This window comes from Rhyacophila brunnea, unplaced genomic scaffold, assembly GCF_057557595.1.
Source record: "Rhyacophila brunnea isolate RB1 unplaced genomic scaffold, BYU_Rbru_1.0 scaffold_2, whole genome shotgun sequence".
Lineage (NCBI taxonomy): Eukaryota > Metazoa > Arthropoda > Insecta > Trichoptera > Rhyacophilidae > Rhyacophila > Rhyacophila brunnea.
In genome coordinates, this window is record NW_028232859.1 from 27,755,108 (window position 1) to 27,773,847 (window position 18,740).

The 18,740-nt window shown below is 33.8% G+C and overlaps 2 protein-coding genes across 2 annotated transcripts; both read right to left on the minus strand.

The window, feature by feature from the left end:
* Positions 1-6,362: 6,362 nt before the first annotated feature.
* Positions 6,363-9,466, minus strand: LOC147072132 (uncharacterized). Its single transcript, XM_085946639.1, has 2 exons — positions 8,256-9,466; positions 6,363-6,497 (listed from the first exon to the last, which is right to left on the minus strand). The coding sequence occupies exons 1-2, from the start codon at positions 8,433-8,435 to the stop codon at positions 6,363-6,365; spliced, it is 315 nt and encodes a 104-aa protein (XP_085802765.1). The 5' UTR covers positions 8,436-9,466.
* Positions 9,467-13,091: 3,625 nt separating this feature from the next.
* LOC147072133 (ATPase inhibitor mai-2, mitochondrial-like) lies at positions 13,092-18,141 on the minus strand. The gene is made up of 3 exons (XM_085947157.1): positions 17,972-18,141; positions 16,543-16,678; positions 13,092-13,491 (listed from the first exon to the last, which is right to left on the minus strand). Exons 1-3 carry the CDS (start codon positions 18,022-18,024, stop codon positions 13,354-13,356), a joined length of 327 nt encoding a protein of 108 aa, XP_085803283.1. The 5' UTR covers positions 18,025-18,141; the 3' UTR covers positions 13,092-13,353.
* Positions 18,142-18,740: the final 599 nt, after the last annotated feature.

Consider the following 18,740-nt stretch of genomic DNA (forward strand, 5'->3'; position numbering starts at 1 on the left):
AAACTGATTTATCGAGATTAATATTATATCGCGAAACCTTTCTTGTTCATTGATTTCTTTTGTCACCTTCCCGCGTTATACCCACTCTCAGTGGTTCGTTTGGTGGCGTAGATGCCCGACGCACTGACTAATTTTGAGGCCCCGTAGGATAAAAAATACTAATTTGAAAGCGCTTATTATTTTTATTTTGTATAAATTACACCACTATGCTTTAATTTCATTTAATAAATTTATTCGCTTCAAGAGACTCTTTTTTTTAAAAATTAATAAAATTATAAAACATAAATACAGCAGTAGGTACTCATATCAATTTAGTATTTGGCAATTAGCTTTCATGATTTTTTTTATTAAAACACGAATCTAACGTAAGTAGGTGAATAATAATTAGGCACTTACCTTTAATTAAAATAAATATATAAATGAATGAATGAATGAATGAATTAATAAATAAATACATAAATATATATTTATATAAATATATTATACTTCCACTGAAGCAGACCGCGATGTGAACGTGGTCGTACCGATGTACGCCTCGTCTGCAACGTTTCGAATACGTCGATGTGAGGTAATCGTTATTCACAAAACACGCGTTATCTTAAGTGGTGTCCACATTGGCAACCTCATTAAATTTCGATTAAAATAATTTATGTTCATATAAATTATGATAATAATCGTGAAAAAAACATCTGTCACATGTACATGCAGGTAGAATCCCGAAATATTGCACTTCGTCATTCATTTTGACTTGCCGTGTGACGTCACTGTCCTCGCACAGCCTTGCCTATACACAGATAAGAAAGTTGTATGTTGCGCTCAGTTTTGATTTATGACAATTATCCCAGTCGAGACGATTTTCAATGTGCGACTGGGCTAAGATTCGACAGATACATTGATTCTCCAAGCTCAAAAATCTAGACCTATGAATATTGGTAAGATATCATGTCTCGCAGCCACACGCACTGGTAACATGCACGTGTTGAACAAACTAGTCCTCACAGAATACAGCCTAGGCCCTAGATTTTCATTCGACTCCAAGTTGACTGAAAGCATCCCCATCACACTTTAATATACATTAGCGTTAAATTGAATACATATGTACCTACTCCTTGTGCGAGACTTTTCTAATAGAAGGAAAACTTCCAATCGGAAACTATCATAATAAGAGGTCAGAATGCAGTCAGTTGAAGAATTGTCGTAAATCCTGCTACTAGTCAAGTACGTCTCCAAATGTCCATGATAAGGGAAATTAAAAGTGTGCAACTTGCTTTACATAAAACAAAAATGTCCATACGACTATACACTAGACCAGTACTTCTGAAACTGGGGGGCACGGCATGACAAGACACGACCTGTTCTCATTTTTTATTACCAGTAATGATGAAAATGCCGTTTCGCGTAGCTAGGTATGTTGTCGCAAAAGGAATTATCATTAACAATGCTGCTTTTGCGATTTAGTGCAGGATCCCATAGACTTGTCGTATACATAATATGCGGAACGCATTCTGACAATTGGAATAGGTTCTAGGGGTCACCAAGATATATAATGTCGATGTTGCCAGGCGATATTAGTGGTCAATTTTTTTTTATTGAGGTTTTAATTTTTTTTCTTATAACCCACCAAAAATTGTTCTGAGTTCTTCAATGAAACCATGACCGAATCAGTAATTGATTGAAAATGCAATAATTGTACCATGCCATCGGCATGGTCGTAGAACGGTTCGTCCCATTTGAAAAAATAAAAATAGCGGGTACTGCAATGTGTTCAAAATTATCGATTCTTAGGATCCTCCTTGGCTTAAATTATATTTTTTAGTAGCATTTGTGTATAGAATCACCCAGATTGCTTTCTTTACCATGTTATATGCATATGACATTGTTTTAGTATTATGGTTAATACAGAAATAGTGTAGGTTGCACATATAGGTTGGTGAATAAATGAAATAACGATAACCACTTACCACACTACGTACACATTTATTTAAAAAAAAAGAAACAAGTCAAGTGTTCAAACTGCTTTAAGTATCATGATCACAGTTTTTCCAACACTACTTACACATTTGCACAATGATATGCATGTCAAAGCCGATTTCTTATAGCTACATGATAGTGTACGGCAGTTAGAATTACAAATAGTGGATCAGATGAGCTTTTCCATAAATTAACTTGTGCTGAAGCCTAACAGTGTAAATACAATGAATCATATGTGCATATCACTCTTGACAAATTTAAACTAAATCCAATATTTTGGGAAATAAATTTATATCGAAGTTCATCCGCTGTTGTTTTTTGTTTACATAATAAGTAAGTGCAAACTTTTTCCAGGTCTTGAAACTGCTGTGGTCTCCAACAAACCATTTCCTAAAGCTGAAAGTGCATCCTGAACAAAACTCTTTGACGAGATGGTTTAAGCTTGTTTTTTTGTACCTATGCAACTAGTGGTTTAGTAGCCGTTTAAAGAATGTAATACTGGCAAAATATTACAAATATTTTCACCAAGAGATTCAGCTGCCAAATGCCATCCTAAAACACGGGATTTCTTTTGAGATCCCTCAAACCATAATCCACGGCAACCAATCGTTGCAAGTTTATTCCAGAAATAAATGCCTAAGATTAAAACATCTGTATCGGGAGTGTGTTAATCTCCAAATTTTGCATTTTTTACAGCATGAAATATATAACAGAACATTCTAGAATCTAGAGTTCATTCTAGAATCTAATGATTTTGATTTTAAATCAATGGCGTCATTAAAAATTGATCACTACAATTTAAACCATTGTGTGGGGTCGTCAAATCCACCACAAATCTACAGCTCACTTTCTTCGTTGATTTTTGCAAATGTGGGAGCATTTTCGCAAATAAATTTAACAAGCTGTAATTTATTTTGAGGGCTCACAAAATAATCTTTGCAATTAATCCACAACATCTAAGGGAAAATCTTCAAGGATCTTTCTTTATCTTTAACGCTGTTTAAGGGCTTCAACACAAGTTTATTTATGGAAAAGCTCATCTGATACACTATTGAGCCTACTGATTTCCTACAACTTGGCTTTGAGTTACGAGAAAATAATTCGTATCCAAGAAAAATGACGAATGAACCTCTACCAAATTATTTAGTTAGGCCATGCAAATGTAATTCTAACTGCCGTACATTATCATGTAGTTATAAGAAATCGGCTTTGACATGTATATCATTGTGCAAATGTGTAAGTAGTGTTTGTAAAAACTGTGATCATGATACTTAAAGCAGTTTGAACACTTGACTTGTATCTTTTTTTTTAAATAAATGTGTACGTAGTGTGGTAAGTGGTTATCGTTATTTCATTTATTCACCTACCTATATGTGCAACCTACAGAGTTTCTGTATTAACCATAATACTAAAACTAATGTCATATGCATATAATATGGTAAAAAAGCAATATGGGTGATTCTATACAAAAATACTACTAAATAAAATAATTTAAGCCAAGGAGGATCCTAAGAATCGATAATTTTGAACACATTGCAGTACCCGCTATTTTTATTTTTTCAAATGGGACGAACCGTTCTACGACCATGCCGATGGCATGGTACAATTATTGCATTTTCAATCAATTACTGATTCGGTCATGGTTTTATTGAAGAACTCAGAACAATTTTTGGTCGGTTATAAGAAAAAAAATTAAAACCTCAATAAAAAAAAATTGACCACTAATATCGCCTGGCAACATCGACATTATATATCTTGGTGACCCCTAGAACCTATTCCAATTGTCAGAATTCGTTCCGCATATTATGTATACGAAAAGTCTATGGGACCCTGCACTAATTGACAAATATTCCTGCTGTCACCTTATAATTATTAACTGATCTAATATCAACCAATTCTTCCTAAGCTGCCCACGTAATGCAAATGGTGTTCTTATGCAGTTATTGTACTTTTGGTATTCATTTAAGTTTGAGAAATATATTTTGAAAAATCGTTATGATTCGACAATGTTATCGAGTATAACACTTTTAATTGAAGTGTGATATTTCATTGGTGGTAAGACACTCTCATTCAAGCATGAAAACATGCCAGTGCATCCTTAATTAATACCTTTTGACCACATTTGATATTCAGAATTGAAATGTAGATATCTTTTCCCTGAAGAGAAAGATTCAATTTATTTACTAATCTGCCAAATATGAAGCAAAACACATCACTAAAGTAGGAAGAAAGAGGCAAAGTTCTTTACTAAGTTCGACAATTCTTATCCATATCGGATAAAGTATTGTGATCGTGTCAAAATTCGACCTCGAGATTTTGACTGATTTGTTTCAGGTATCGTCCAGTGATCACGTTATAATTTTTGTTTTTTCAAATACTGAAATGTTTCGCAGCTCCCTGGCAGGAGCTCCACGGCCTCCCTAGTTTGAGAAGTACTGGTCAACCTGTTGCATACCATGCTCCAATTTTCTTCACAGACGAGTTCAGATGCGCCATACAATTCAAGCACCTTGTCTACCTTCTTACGTTCACGGTTGAGGTTGTAAAATAGGGATCGGATATGCTTCGCTTAGGGGAGGAAAAGGAATAACTCAATCACGCAATTAAATTAATTAATTTATGCCAGTTCAAAAAACACACGTTTATTGGAGCACCAATCTACAATATTCAGAAATGATCTCTTGGACGAGAGGGTGATCGCTGTCGTGGACCCCGCTGATGGTGCTACAGCTGCCGGAGAGTTTCATTTGGTGAAGATAACTCTGGACCACAGTTGTTAGGTGTGATGAGAGAGAGAGAGAGAGAGAGAGAAAGCTCTCAGCGGGATGGATCACTGAGAGCTTATGAGCGTTCGGATTTCGCTAGATAATTCTCACATTGAAAATGTTTGGTGTTAAATTTGTTACTGAGAGCAGCAGAGAAATCTTCAAATTTGAATCAATTATTCGCGACCTTGTTTTGATTTTAATCAATCTCATGGATGAAAATGTTTGTTCACAATCTGCATGTCGATCCAAAGCGACATATATAACTTTCTGCAAATTTTCTTAGCTCTGGGAAATATTCACAGGGCCACAACGCCAGAAATTAATTATGTCAGAAGCATTTTTATCTGAAAAAATCTCATCAAATTTCATTTTCAATAATGAATTTGTTTTTAAATCAATCAGTTCCATTTGCATGTTACTAGGCATCTGCATTAAATTTTGTTCACTAAGTGAAAATGGGTTTATAAGTGCGAGCATGCAGTTTTCTTCTTTACCAAAATCATGAAAACGACTTTCAAATGACCCTTGCAATATCAGTGGCGCATTCAGGATTTAATATTGGGGGGGGCAAGGATTAGAATTTAAATTAGTCCCATAAACTCTTTTTCTTCTTCATATAATTATTTTTACATATTTTCACAATACACGGCGGTATATTTTTACAGTTTCTCCTAGTTTTTATTAAATTGGAGGCATAGTGGCGGTAACCGTTGAGCGTGTCATCAGCGACTGGCGGATTGGAAGTGACTAACAGCGACCATGCTGGACATGTGGTGCCTAATATGCTAAAACATTACTCAAATAATATCGGCTGTGCTACCCGCTTGGTCTTGACTCTAGAGTGCTACAATAATTATGCCAAATTCCACTGAAAATAAATGTTCTTTTGTTTACACCACCATCGACTGTAGTGGGTGTAGTCGTTCTTTTCGCCGAAGGTTTATCGTCGAATTTTGGTTTTTTAATATTGAGGTTCCAAAATATTAATTGAAAAAAGTATTATTTAAAATAGCCTGTTAAAAATACATACTTATTAGAATTTGTTTTTGTATATGAATTAATGACTACGGTAATAGATCAGAACACTTTTAATAAATCAAATATAAATGAAATACTTATTAAAAAAAAATATCTTTTCGCATAAATTGAGTGGGTAGGTGTGCACCGCTCCAGCCATCGCCACTGCTACAGACAAATCATCTGGTAGCATCTTTTATTGTGTTAACTGTCAATACATGGTGGAACTGCATTGTATTATTGATTAATTTAATAAAACGCAATATTTTTTTTTGTACTAATTCCACTTTTTTATTTAAAGTTGAAAATGTCCCTATGAGACAGAAATAATCGGTCCAAAATTACTAAATAAAAAAGTGGAATAAGTACAAAAAAAAATTTGCATTTTATTAAATTAATCAATAATTTGGTAGTAGTTTTTTCAATATATTGACATGTGAAGGATTCTTTAATTATGTGTCATCTAGTTTGAGCGCTTGATATGGAAGTCGCAATCTTTGGATAAACGTTAATGAGTGTTCTGGAAAGTGATAAAACATATGTGATTTACATATTTTATTTAGATGTACATTTATTTCTTATTACAATAATTAACAATAGATCATTTTACGTAGATGCTGTTCCAGAATTATCTGTGGGTTTGGATTTAGTGATAGGATTGAGGTGACGCTTGATGTCATCATTTTGGACAGTGCTCTTCGTCTTGAGACCATGCTTCAATTGTGAAAGTTGTTGGATTTGCTGTAAAAATATAACAATGAATTTTAGTTTTAGAGGAATGAGTTGAAAATTGAAATCAGTGACATGTTGTGGAGGTTGACAGATTATGCACTACGGCTAGCACATTTTAGGGGTGATGTGAATATAACAACTTTTTAAAGAAGTGACATGAGAAGACTGTTGGTCTGCCTTTTAGCATTAATATACAGGTTAATGGAGATTCATCATCAGAATTTTAAAGATTTTCATTGCATTTGCCCGATATAAGACTTGTAGGGCATGGCATTTTGAGTATAATGCCATTAGCAGTTAAGTATTTTGTAAAAACAGCTGGTATTCTCTGGCATATGTATGTACTCTTGCTGTTCTTCACGTTGAAGTGGCTGGGTATAATTAATAATGAGGAAAAATCATAAAATAATGAAAATAAATTTTTACACTTATTTATAGTGGACTGCGAAACATGAAAGACATGTCGCAGCCTTAGTTCATCACAATTAGATGAAGTCCTATAACATTTTATTGATAAGTATATTAAAATGAAAATTATATCATTGTTTATTATTGATACATATACTGTATACACTGTATGGCGTCTGCATATATCATGGCCCCCACATCCTGAAGCGGGCCCCAAGGCTAGAATCTTTGTCGGGCCCCCCTACCTATCGCCAAGGTTGAAGGCAGTATGACGCTCTACAGTAGCATTTTCCAAATGGCGTTCACGGTAAAATTAAGGGTATTTTTAATACTTACATCGACTCTAATTATTGAGTTAATTATCAGTGACACAATTAAAAATTGGGTCGCACAATCACATATTTGAAAGTATAATCATTATTAAAAGAAAATAGCGCCCACAGGCGACTTTTTTTACTATTAGTCCAAATTTGTGATGTGTGTTTATCTCACTTATTTGGTCGACTCGCCACGCCGGGCCCCCATGAGCCTGGGCCCCCAGGCTAAAGCCCCCCCTTGTGGGGGCCATGCATATAATGGTCTATATCTCGAATATATTATGGCATGTTCAACTTCAAGTAAGCTGTGATCTACCAACGTTTTTTTTTATTGTGTTAATTGTCAATAATCCATAGTGTAAATGCATTGTATTATTAATTAAACAACACTAAGAAATACTCTATTTCCCATTCTGCTACGCAAACAGCATATTGCAGGATAGTAAGGGAAAATTATGGTGCCAGTTTAAACACAGGGATTCTCATCTTCTATTTCTCTTACTCCTGTGGCAGGCCAATACGAATCAAGGGGTACGACAAGGTCACGTGGGCTTCTTAATTATTAATTAGAAAACGACATTCAAGCTACAGTTATCTTACAACAGAATGTACATGTTTTTTTACATGTTCATGACTGAATTCCTATGGGCCGGTCGACCAAAACCCATCTCGCGATCGATGCATTGGGCATGCCTGTTGTATATGAAATAGTAATGGAAAAATACTTAATTTTATTGTTGAACAGCAAAAGAAATGTGAAGAACATATTATATTTGAATCGTCAAGTTGCAAAACCCGCTTTGGATATTTTAAGAACCCCTTTATTATAAATTGCATATTTTCCTTGAAAATTAAGGTACTTGGGATCATAGTTTTATGTCAGTTAATATGAGAAAATAAAGGTATATGTATTGAAATAGTAAATATGAAATAAAAACCGCTCTATGTGATATATGAGAAACAGTCACCAGAGCATGTTGTGTGACTTGATGACTTATTTAACTTAACATAAAACAAAACATAATTATCTGTCACTGCATACTTGATAATAGAAGTATTCCTCTTCTCGCGGCGCTTCTTGCTTTCTGAAAGGTTTTGTTGCTTCGCGGATCGATCCTCCTCCAAAAGAAATTCCGGCATCACGAATTGACCGTCCGCCTTCATTGTGTCCTGACCCACCTAATTCACCAGATGCCATTCTGAATTGATAAAATGATTTCATTAATAAGATGCTATTAATAATTTCATTATTAAATAATTATCTACGGCCTACGCATTGATATAGCTTAGTGAAACTAACGCATCACCAGTCTATTCGGATTTGGAGTTGCTTTTTATATTGATGCTAACAGACTCTATTTTTTCAATAATAGATGTACTGTAGTTTGAAGTTTGTCACAGTATACATTTTGCAGTAACAGTTAATGAAATCAAGAGATTTTTCATTAAATTATATTTATGTCTATTTCAATTACTGAAAAATTTATTTGGTTTGGTTGAAAAATTGATTGGCTCTTCTTTACGCTAAAAATTATCAGATTCTTTGCAATTAGAAATGCTATTTTATGTTAATTTAATACTACCTACTTGAAAAAGGAATATTTTCAATCAATTCAGAGTTTAATTATTAAATCCATGATCAATTTATGATATTTCGAAACAAATATTGCATTAATTTTAAAACATGTTACGTGCAATACAAATTATATAACTATTGGTACTTCTCATTATTAATTATAAATTTGGAAAGTAATATTTTTACATTAAAAAATCAACAACATATTCAACGATATTTTAAGCACCTACGTCCTTAATTATGTTAAGTTAAAGAGAGTGTTTTGACAATATTCTTATGAGGATATTAATTTGTTAGGATATTAACTTTAATCTATTGTCATGTAAAAGATAAACAATAAAATAATAGTGTACAAATAAATAAACCAACACATATAATAGCAATAGTACCTAGTAATAATAATATTATATCTTTGACATAGTGACATTCTATTATTAAACACATTAAATTTTAGATGTCTGATAAGAAAATAACTTTAATGAACTACATTTTTTTTATCACTAAGTAATATCAGAAATCACTTTTTATGTAGAAAAATGTACTATTTGTACTCAATGATAAGCGATGACATAACTATTAATAAAATTTAAGATACTGTCCACATAAGAGTAGATACATTAAGAGAAACTTTTAATTCAAAGATTTGTTGGAAAAAGGATTTATTTTCAATAGACTATAATATAATATTGTTAAATTATTGTAATATAATTAAAAACATCTAAAATATTATTTACATAAATTTGAAATGGGCCAACCGAACACAATATTTTAATTGTATATTAAATTATAGATAAGCATACCTGATATTGCAGGCCATAGGATACATCCTTGAAACTTTTGTAAGACGATTCATGATGATATCAAAATAATACTTCTATCCGCTGCAAATTCTTGAATGCGTGTGAAAATGCACTACTGCAGCATCCTAGGGTACTTGTTGACGATTGTATTTAGGATAGGTCAGTAGCAAAGTTAAATATAATCTACATCAGTGATGTGAAAACTTTTCATTATTTAAACAGATTCAGAAACTGTGACAATTTTATTGATCAACTACAGTAGAACTTCAATTATCTAGACTAATTGGGATAAATATTATAGTCTGAGTGATAAATCAAGATAACTGAAAAAATTATAAAATAACTATTTTAATTCCACCAACAAAACAGCAATTTTCAAAAATACACATTTTTTACTAATCATCAATTTTAAGTTGTAGATACCTTTTTCTTATAATTAATTATACGAAACAGATGATCAAAAAGAAATCCGGACACCCGAGATTCTACTGTGCATAAAAGTATTTGATTTACTAAAGTTATATTCTAGTTATAAATCACTACAGATATGACATATTAAATGTTATGCTATAAGTAATGTTATGAAATTAACACTGTTGCAGTTAATAAATTCAAATCAATGAAATATAGCAAGAATATAAAAAAAAATCATCAAAGTTATGTTACACCAGGGTTTTTGGCACACAAACATTAATTTGTGCATACATGTAGTCCACACGCATAAATGTATGTTAAAAAATGTCCATATGCCAAATGTTTGCTAACTCTGGGTTAGTTGAACCTAAAAGTCGAGCCGGTTTCAATTAGATGCCGTTTGCATGACAACTTTCAAGTCATATAACTGATTATTGTGAAATGTAAAAATGAAAATGTAATATAAGCATGAGATATTTATAATGTAAATTACAAAAATCTGCATTATTATTAAGGTGTAGTGCATTCTTATGGTGTTGGAGCAGCCGCCATAGACTTTTCGTATACATAAGACAATTGATGTAGGTTCTAGGGGTCACCAAGATATATAATGTCAATGTTGCCAGGCGATATTAGTGATAAATTTTTTTTTATTGAGGTTTTTTTTTTCTTCTTAAAACCCACCAAAAATTGTTCTGAGTTCTTCAATAAAACCAAGACCGAATCACGGATCGATTGAAAATGCAATAATTGTAGGTACCATGCCATCGGCGTGGTCGTAGAACTGCTTTAAGTATCATGCTCACAGTTTTTACAAACACTACTTACACATTTGCACAATGATAAAAATGTCAAAGCTGATTTCTTACAACTACATGATAATATACGGCAGTTAGAATAATTACATTTGCATGGTTTAACTAAATAATCTGGTAGAGGTTCATTCGTCATTTGTCTGGGATACAAATTATTTTCTCGTAACTCATAGCCAAATTGTAAGAAATCAATGGGCTCAAATAGTGGATCAGATGAGCTTTTCCATAAATAAACTTTTGCTGAAGCCCTTAACCTTAAACAGTGTAAATACAATGCATCTGATGTGAATATCACTCTTGAGTCTTGACAAATTTAAACTAAATCCAATATTTTGGGAAATAAATTTATATCGAAGTTTGTTCGCTGTTATTTTTTGTTTACATAATAGGTAAGTGCAAACTTTTTCCAGGACTTGAAACTGCTGTGGTCTCAACAATCCATTTCCTAAAGCTGAAAGTGCATCCTGAACAAAATCCATTGACAAGATGGTTAATGCTTGTTTTTTTTGTACCTATGCGACTATCTAGTTAAAGAATGTAATGCTGGCAAGATATTACAAATATTTTCTTCAAGAGATTCAGCTGCCAAATGGCATCCTAAAACTGGGGATTTCTTTTGAGATCCCTCAAACCATAATCCACGGCAACCAATCTTTGTAAGTTTATTCCAGAAATAAATGCCAAAGATAAACATCTGTATCGGAATAATAATCTCCAAATTTTGCATTTTTACAGCATGAAATATATGACCGAACATTCTAGTCTGCTTCTAAATGATTTGATTTTAAATCAATGGCGTCAGTGAAAATTGATTCCTGCTATTTAAAGCATTGTGTGGGGTCGTCAAATCCACCACAAATGTACAGCTCACTTTCTTCGTTGATTTTTGCAAATTTGGGAGCATTTTTGCAAATAAATTTAACAAGCTGTAATTTATTTTGAGGGCTCACAAAAAAATCTTTGCAATCTGCAGGGACTTTTGACAAGTGACTTGATATGACTACAAGCTTCAGAGATTGTCCATTAGATCTTAATTTTGATTCCAAAAACTTTATCAAAATATCATTATATCTATCAAAATACAATATCAACTCTTTTTACAGAAGACAGAAAAAATAACATAATTTTTTTTGTTGAAGAAGAATGAATATGCTGAACTTTTTAAGTTGAATATGATGCACAACTGACATGCCGTCTACAATGTAAACTTTTGGAAAATCTGAGGATAAAATTTCTTTTAAACCATTTTAAACCACCACACTCATGCTTAGTTTCTATTTCGATGGCTAAAATTGATTTGGAAAACTTTCTATAAAGGCCATCTTTATCACAAAGATATTTTGGATAATCCAATATTTCGTGTGATGCCAATATTTTGAGGTCAAATCCACGGTGATAAACTAACATAAATGACTGTTGAACTTGTGTGACATCTTTTGTATCTTGTAATTGTCTACTAAAACTTGTACCTTTCGGCCAATATTCAAAGTTTTGAAAATGTGTTTTCTATGGGGTCAAAAACACTTTTATTTTAATTCGAATCATTGCCTTTCATATTCCTTTATCAAGGCTTCTCCAGAATGTTTTAGATTTAGAAAACACTGTGATGTTGGTTTGTCGGCTACAGTGCCAGTATAAATGTTACATAGGCCACTATACTCGCATTTTACCTTGAATGGGTTACATTCATACAAAGCCGAGATCGCACGTTGAATATCTTTTTCGTCTTTGGCGATCCTTGATGCATTCCACTCACTGTGCGATTTAGAATCAATAACACCAATTGCATCGGTTTGCAAACCAAGATAAGTAAAAAATGTGTGAAGTGTGTCGCAGCGAGCCAGTCGTGATCGCAGATTGCTCTGTGTGTAGCGGTGATGATGCAATCGTGTGTATACAAATAGATCGCCGTGACAGATCGTGTTCTGTATGCCAGAGCCTTTACAGTTCAATGACAATCTGTAACTTGAGTGTACTACTATAGATATACCATCATAAATCGTCAGATGTTTGAATTTTGAACTAAGCTCACTACAATATAAAAAGTATTGAATGATATTATGTCAAATGTTAGCATGTGGCGCCCTCACTCAACTGACAACTTATACTGGTGCATCTATAATACTTAGGCAAAATCAATATTACTAATATTAAGAACATATTAGTGAAACTTGACACAATATTGTACTCCAATTTTCTCTGTATGTCGATTCTACTTTAGTGACTTTATATATTTGAAAAGGTGGGGTTTACTACGAATTAAATACTAAAAAAAGTATTAAGTTACTTTATTAAATAATTACATAATTATAATACTATGTAAGTCTTTCCTAACATAGCATTACTTTATAATGAACTAATTCAATAAAAAAATCACAATAAAAAAATAACAATGTCTTAAATTGCATCACAATAAATGACCTGGAGCACATTTTACATTGGGGGTAAGTAAAATTACCAAGATAAATGAAACAGATGAAAAAAATATTTAAAATCTTATCACTTTAAATGACAATGTAAGCGCAGTGAGACAGATTATTGTTCCTGTTTCTCAATATCTGTGACCCTGGTCTTATGGCGAGCGATGGCTTCCTGGTGGCGCTTGATTTGTTCCTCATGAAAAGAGATTTCACCGGTGAGGCCGTCCTTCAACTGAGAAAGCTGCTGCTTTTGCTGAAAAAATCAATCCACAATATGTATTACTAGAAAATACTGTCTAAACTATTTTATACACTTAAAACAGTATTACTAGGTCATGGATTACATGTTTTGGTATTAATACTAATATTAATTCAGGTGTCTTTTACCAAAAACCCACATATGGTCACCAGTGGCGACCAGTGAGTTATTTGTTCACTTTTTTTTAAAGTACTTACATAATAATATATAAGTACGTATATATTGTATTATTGTTCATTTGTATGAGAAATCCATTTTTCTGTTTTTCATCGACACAAATTTTTCAATCACACGTTTGTCAATCATGAGACATGGAAACAGAATAGTGCATTTAATTTGTCACATCCACATACCCACGAATTTTGTTCATATTGTTTTATGTTGAATGTTCTTTCGTACTTTTAAGTTTTTGAAACGCATTGTTTTAATTTTAGGTTAGGTACAGGTCTACCGCTATTTTTTTAATATGAAGACGTTCTTCAAAAGTATTAGAATGTTTTTTATGTATTCAACATCAGACGTGCCATTTTAAAACAAAAACTAATGTAGGTACACAATAATTAAAAATATGACATTGGAAAATAATTTATTTATCACGCATAATAATTATTTGAGAGTCGTCGAGACTAATTAATATGTTCAGAAACCATTTTTCTTCCCGTGTGTAATCATAAAACGTCAGCTGGCTGCATTGTCGCGAAAACAGCGTAGCTCGTTTCACACGGTATATAGTCGCCAACGCGGGACATTCCGTCTCAATGTGAAGACCGCACGCAAATATCATTCTATGTCACATCTGTATCATTTTGAGTAAATCGATTGCTAAAGTTTCAAACTCTGAATAATTGTTACAATAATTAATCTTTCACTATAATTTTTAAATGATTTTTATTTGTTATTATATTGTATAATAGTATCACCGGACTTCTTCGCGCTTAGGCGGAGATGGCAGACCGTGATAATGTCATGGCCAAAGAAGCGGGGGTGGGAGACAGAAACGCACGGTGTATGCTGTTGTTGCTGGTTTATTATCAGTCGTTGATACAGAGTATTGTCGTTGGCGGTGGGTTGGTAATGGCGATTTGGCGGGCTGCAGACGTGGTGTCGCGGGCTGGGCTGCTGATGCTTGGCATCCGAGGCAAGTCAGTGCTTGCGGCTTGGCGATGCGGTTTTTTTGGCGGGAGATGCTGGCTGGGCTGGAGATGCTTGTAGCTTCGCGTCCAAGGCGAGAGAAGAGATGCTGGCTGTTCGGCGTTCGATGCGAGAGACTTTTTTCGCGCGCGTCCAACTGCCAGATTGGCGGCGTCATGTCCGTCTGCAGGTCGCGAACTTCTCTGTTTTACCGACGGATTGACTAGTGGCGGCGCGAGCGGCCGTTTTTGACAGGTCGCGTCTGTGTTTTGGCGGGAGCGTGGACGAATTTGAAGTTCATATTTTCAGTGGAGGTAGGCTCCGCTCGGCCGGGGATTGCGAGAGCCGCGAAGAGTGGACGTAGGCTGTGGTGTTATGGGAAAGTTGATGGTTCGGTCCGTCCTTTGAGGTGGTCTCCTGTGGGAGACTTCCATCTGGTATCAATAGGTCATTCACTTAAAAATATTATATTTCCTATTTCTAAAAAAAAAATCTTTCCATGTGCCTTTGTTGTGGTTAGATCACTAAGTGCCCATACGCACTTGCGGCAGGCCGCCTCGCGGCTAGCCGCAGCGGCCTGCCGCCTATCGTTTTTTGCATGCCGGCTAACCGCAGCGGCCTGCCGCATATCGCACTTTGCGTACAAAAAACGATAACAAATCTTAGACTTTTTAATTTGCAGATAAAAATAATGGACAATCATGTCTAGATATACCTACTTTATTCCAAAAGTGTATTTATGGATAAAAATCGGTACTGTTCGGTTAAAGCGGATACAGCGGAAAACGCATTTTGAAAATAGCCGATAAACTGGATTATTTGTTAGTTTGGGTTACTTTAGGTTAGGTTAGGTTAGGTTTGGTTAGGTTAACCTAACAAATAATCCAGTTTATCGGCTATTTTCAAAATGCGTTTTCCGCTGTATCCGCTTTAACCGAACAGTACCTAAAAATCTATTTATTATGCAAAGTAAAAAAGTTCACAATGGTCAAAAAATGCTATATTTCAATTGTTTATTATTTAATTATTATATTTTATCGAGATACAATATTGTTATTATGATCATTAATCTTCATCGATTGTTAGGCAACATAAAAATATGATTATTAAACACTATTTATTTGAAAATGTTACTCAATTGACAAAAATACAATACATATTACCCAGTATTCATGCACATGGAATGAACTTTCCCTGACCACCTGTACTAGAACACGTTTTTATAGGACAAAGATTTATTTTTCCGAAAATGTTTATACACAGAAAAATACGTTAAGAAATTCTCCACAAGATGGCATTATCAGTTAGTTTTATATAAAAAATGGAGATGGATTTATATTTGCTTGTGGTCTGCACGTGTAAAACGGGCAGTCTTGTTTTGACGCTGAGGATTAAGGAGATTATACGAATCCAAATTCGAACATGAGAGCGATGCTTCTAATAAGCAAATTAACAAATAGAATATTATGACTATTGTTATTTTACTCATTCTCATTATCTCACATCAGGATTACTGGAGCGCTTTGAAAATTCACTCCCATGGACATTGTATATAGGATTTAAAATAGGCGGTTAAAACACATATTAGAATTTGTTTTTGTATATGAATTAATGACTACGGTAGTAGATCAGAACACTTGTCTTTTAATAAATCAAATACAAATGAAATATTTAAAAAAATATTTTATTTTCTCATAAATTGGGTGGGTGCTCAGCGCTCTAGCGCTATCAAGGACGCATCGCCACTGATGGTCACAATCTAACAAAAAATACATAGGTATAGGTATACCTAATATGTATAAGTAATTTCATACAATATGTAATCATCTATAATGTCCTATCTGTGATGAGTTTAATTAGTTATTATCTTAACTCTCCATAGCGGAAAATATTGTTGGATAGGCAGATCAGTACCTGTTTATAAAAATATTCCTCTTCACGAGCGGCTTCCATTTTTCCAAAAGCGCCACCTGCCTCACGAATAGAGCCACCGCCGCCACCCCCTTTCCCAGCTCCAGATCCCAGATCACCCAGTTGACCAGACATCATCCTAAAATCCGTGGATATTATATATATATATTTATTTGTATCTCTCCGATTTAAGGAATTTAAATTATAAGACTAAATCGCCTATCTAATCAGTGTAGTACTTAAGGCCATGCATTAGTTGAGGCACGGTCTAAAAAGATCGTCGCTAGGCGATGCGCGGATTGCGGGTGGCGGGTGAAAATGACGCCTGTCAAACGAAATATTAATTGTCATATAAATCCAACATACGTCCATTTTATGTTGTGTTCATTGTTCTATTAGTAACAATAATAATATATTCATTGACATGTTTTCTTTTTAAAGTAAATGGGTAACGTTTTTAGTCATCTTTACACGATTTTAGAATTAATTGACCCGTCGCCATCACGCAGCAAAGTGACGTGTTCCTGGGTCAACATTCTCTCAGTGAATGGCAGCGAGTCCAAAATTTCGTCGCCCGTACAGTTGAAAATTATTTGGCGTTTCACTGATGCGTCACCTTAATTAAAATAAAACACAATAATAGGTATATAGAACTAATTCCACTTATAACAATGTATTTCTAACATGAAACATGAATAATTAACACCAGAAAAGAAATGAGTGTAGTGGGGTTCGAGTTTATTGAACTTAAATGTTTACACATTCATAAGTCTTTGGAGTGAATATTTACTTAAACATAAATCTTACATTAAAATTCTTATTTCTTAATAAAACCACAATGGTAAAAATATGATATTTCAGGAACTATTCTTCTGAATACAATAGAAAATGCAATAAGAATTAATCGTAATCAACTAGTGTATAAAACTTTACAATAATTAAGTTGAATGACCAAAATGTACACTTAAGTAATTATTTTTGCGTGCAGCACTGCAGTTGGCAGTGACACAAAACTAATTAAGTAGTATGCAAAGCAGTTGTAATTGAATCAATCAATGCTCTACTAACAACTAGTTTATCACCATATTATAATTTATATTGTTTAGTCAAGTCGATTCGTTTGGAATTTTGAAACGAAATGCGTAAATATTACATAATATCTTTGATCAAAAATAGGCGTCACTGATCTGCGTATTCTGTTTTAATAATAAGAAATACTTCACGATCCAAGTAATATAAAATATGAATGTGCATGTTGTAATTAAATGAAAGTATATCATGTTTTCAAGCATTTATTAGTTTTCATGACGCTACCTTTCACGAGTCAGAAAGAAAATAATATCGATAAAATTGTTGACGATGACATGCCGGTTTCACAATTCTGAAACATCAATGGTAAATGCGTAAGACAATATATGATTGAAAAGGTTACCTGAAGTTATTGGCGACTGGATAAAGCCTTAAAACTTTAGTAATTCTGTTCATGACAAAAGCGAAATGATAGTCCTCTTTTTTAAAGAAATCAGTCAAAAGTGAGTGAAAGACGAAAATCACGTACACAATGAGTGGCTGCCGGTGCGTTTTGTATTTTTTTTTTGTATTGTTAACCAGCAGTGTTGCCATATTTTGAAAGTGGAATTATAGTACAGAGCCTCCAAAATTATAGTATTTGGGAATAAAATATAGTACGCGTTGTCATCTGTTAAAAATGTATAGGTTTTGTAAGTGTGTGTAAATATTTCACCGCGGGCCGCTGGTTCCCTGTTTTTCATAGTCGGCTCGTTTTTTCAGGAAAAATATTTCGCCGCGGGCCGCAGATTCCCAATTTTTCATAGTCGGCTCGTTTTTTAGGGAGAATATTTCGCCGCGGGCCGCAGATTTCCAAATTTTCAAAGACGACTCGATTGCGACATGGCAAATGCGAAATTATAGTACTTTTACATTAAATTATAGTACGATATTCAAAATTATAGTATTTTGGGCGTACTATACCTGTTTTATATCGTACATAGTACGCGGACCAACATTATAGTACAAATACTATAATTATAGTACGGTTGGCAACACTGTTAACCAGTGCTGCCATCTTTTTGTCACCGAATTATAGTACGTGGTCCAAGAAATTATTGTAGTATTTTGGTTAAACTTATAGTACGCGTTATAAGTAAATGTTGAAGAAAATAAATGGACTTCTCCATCTC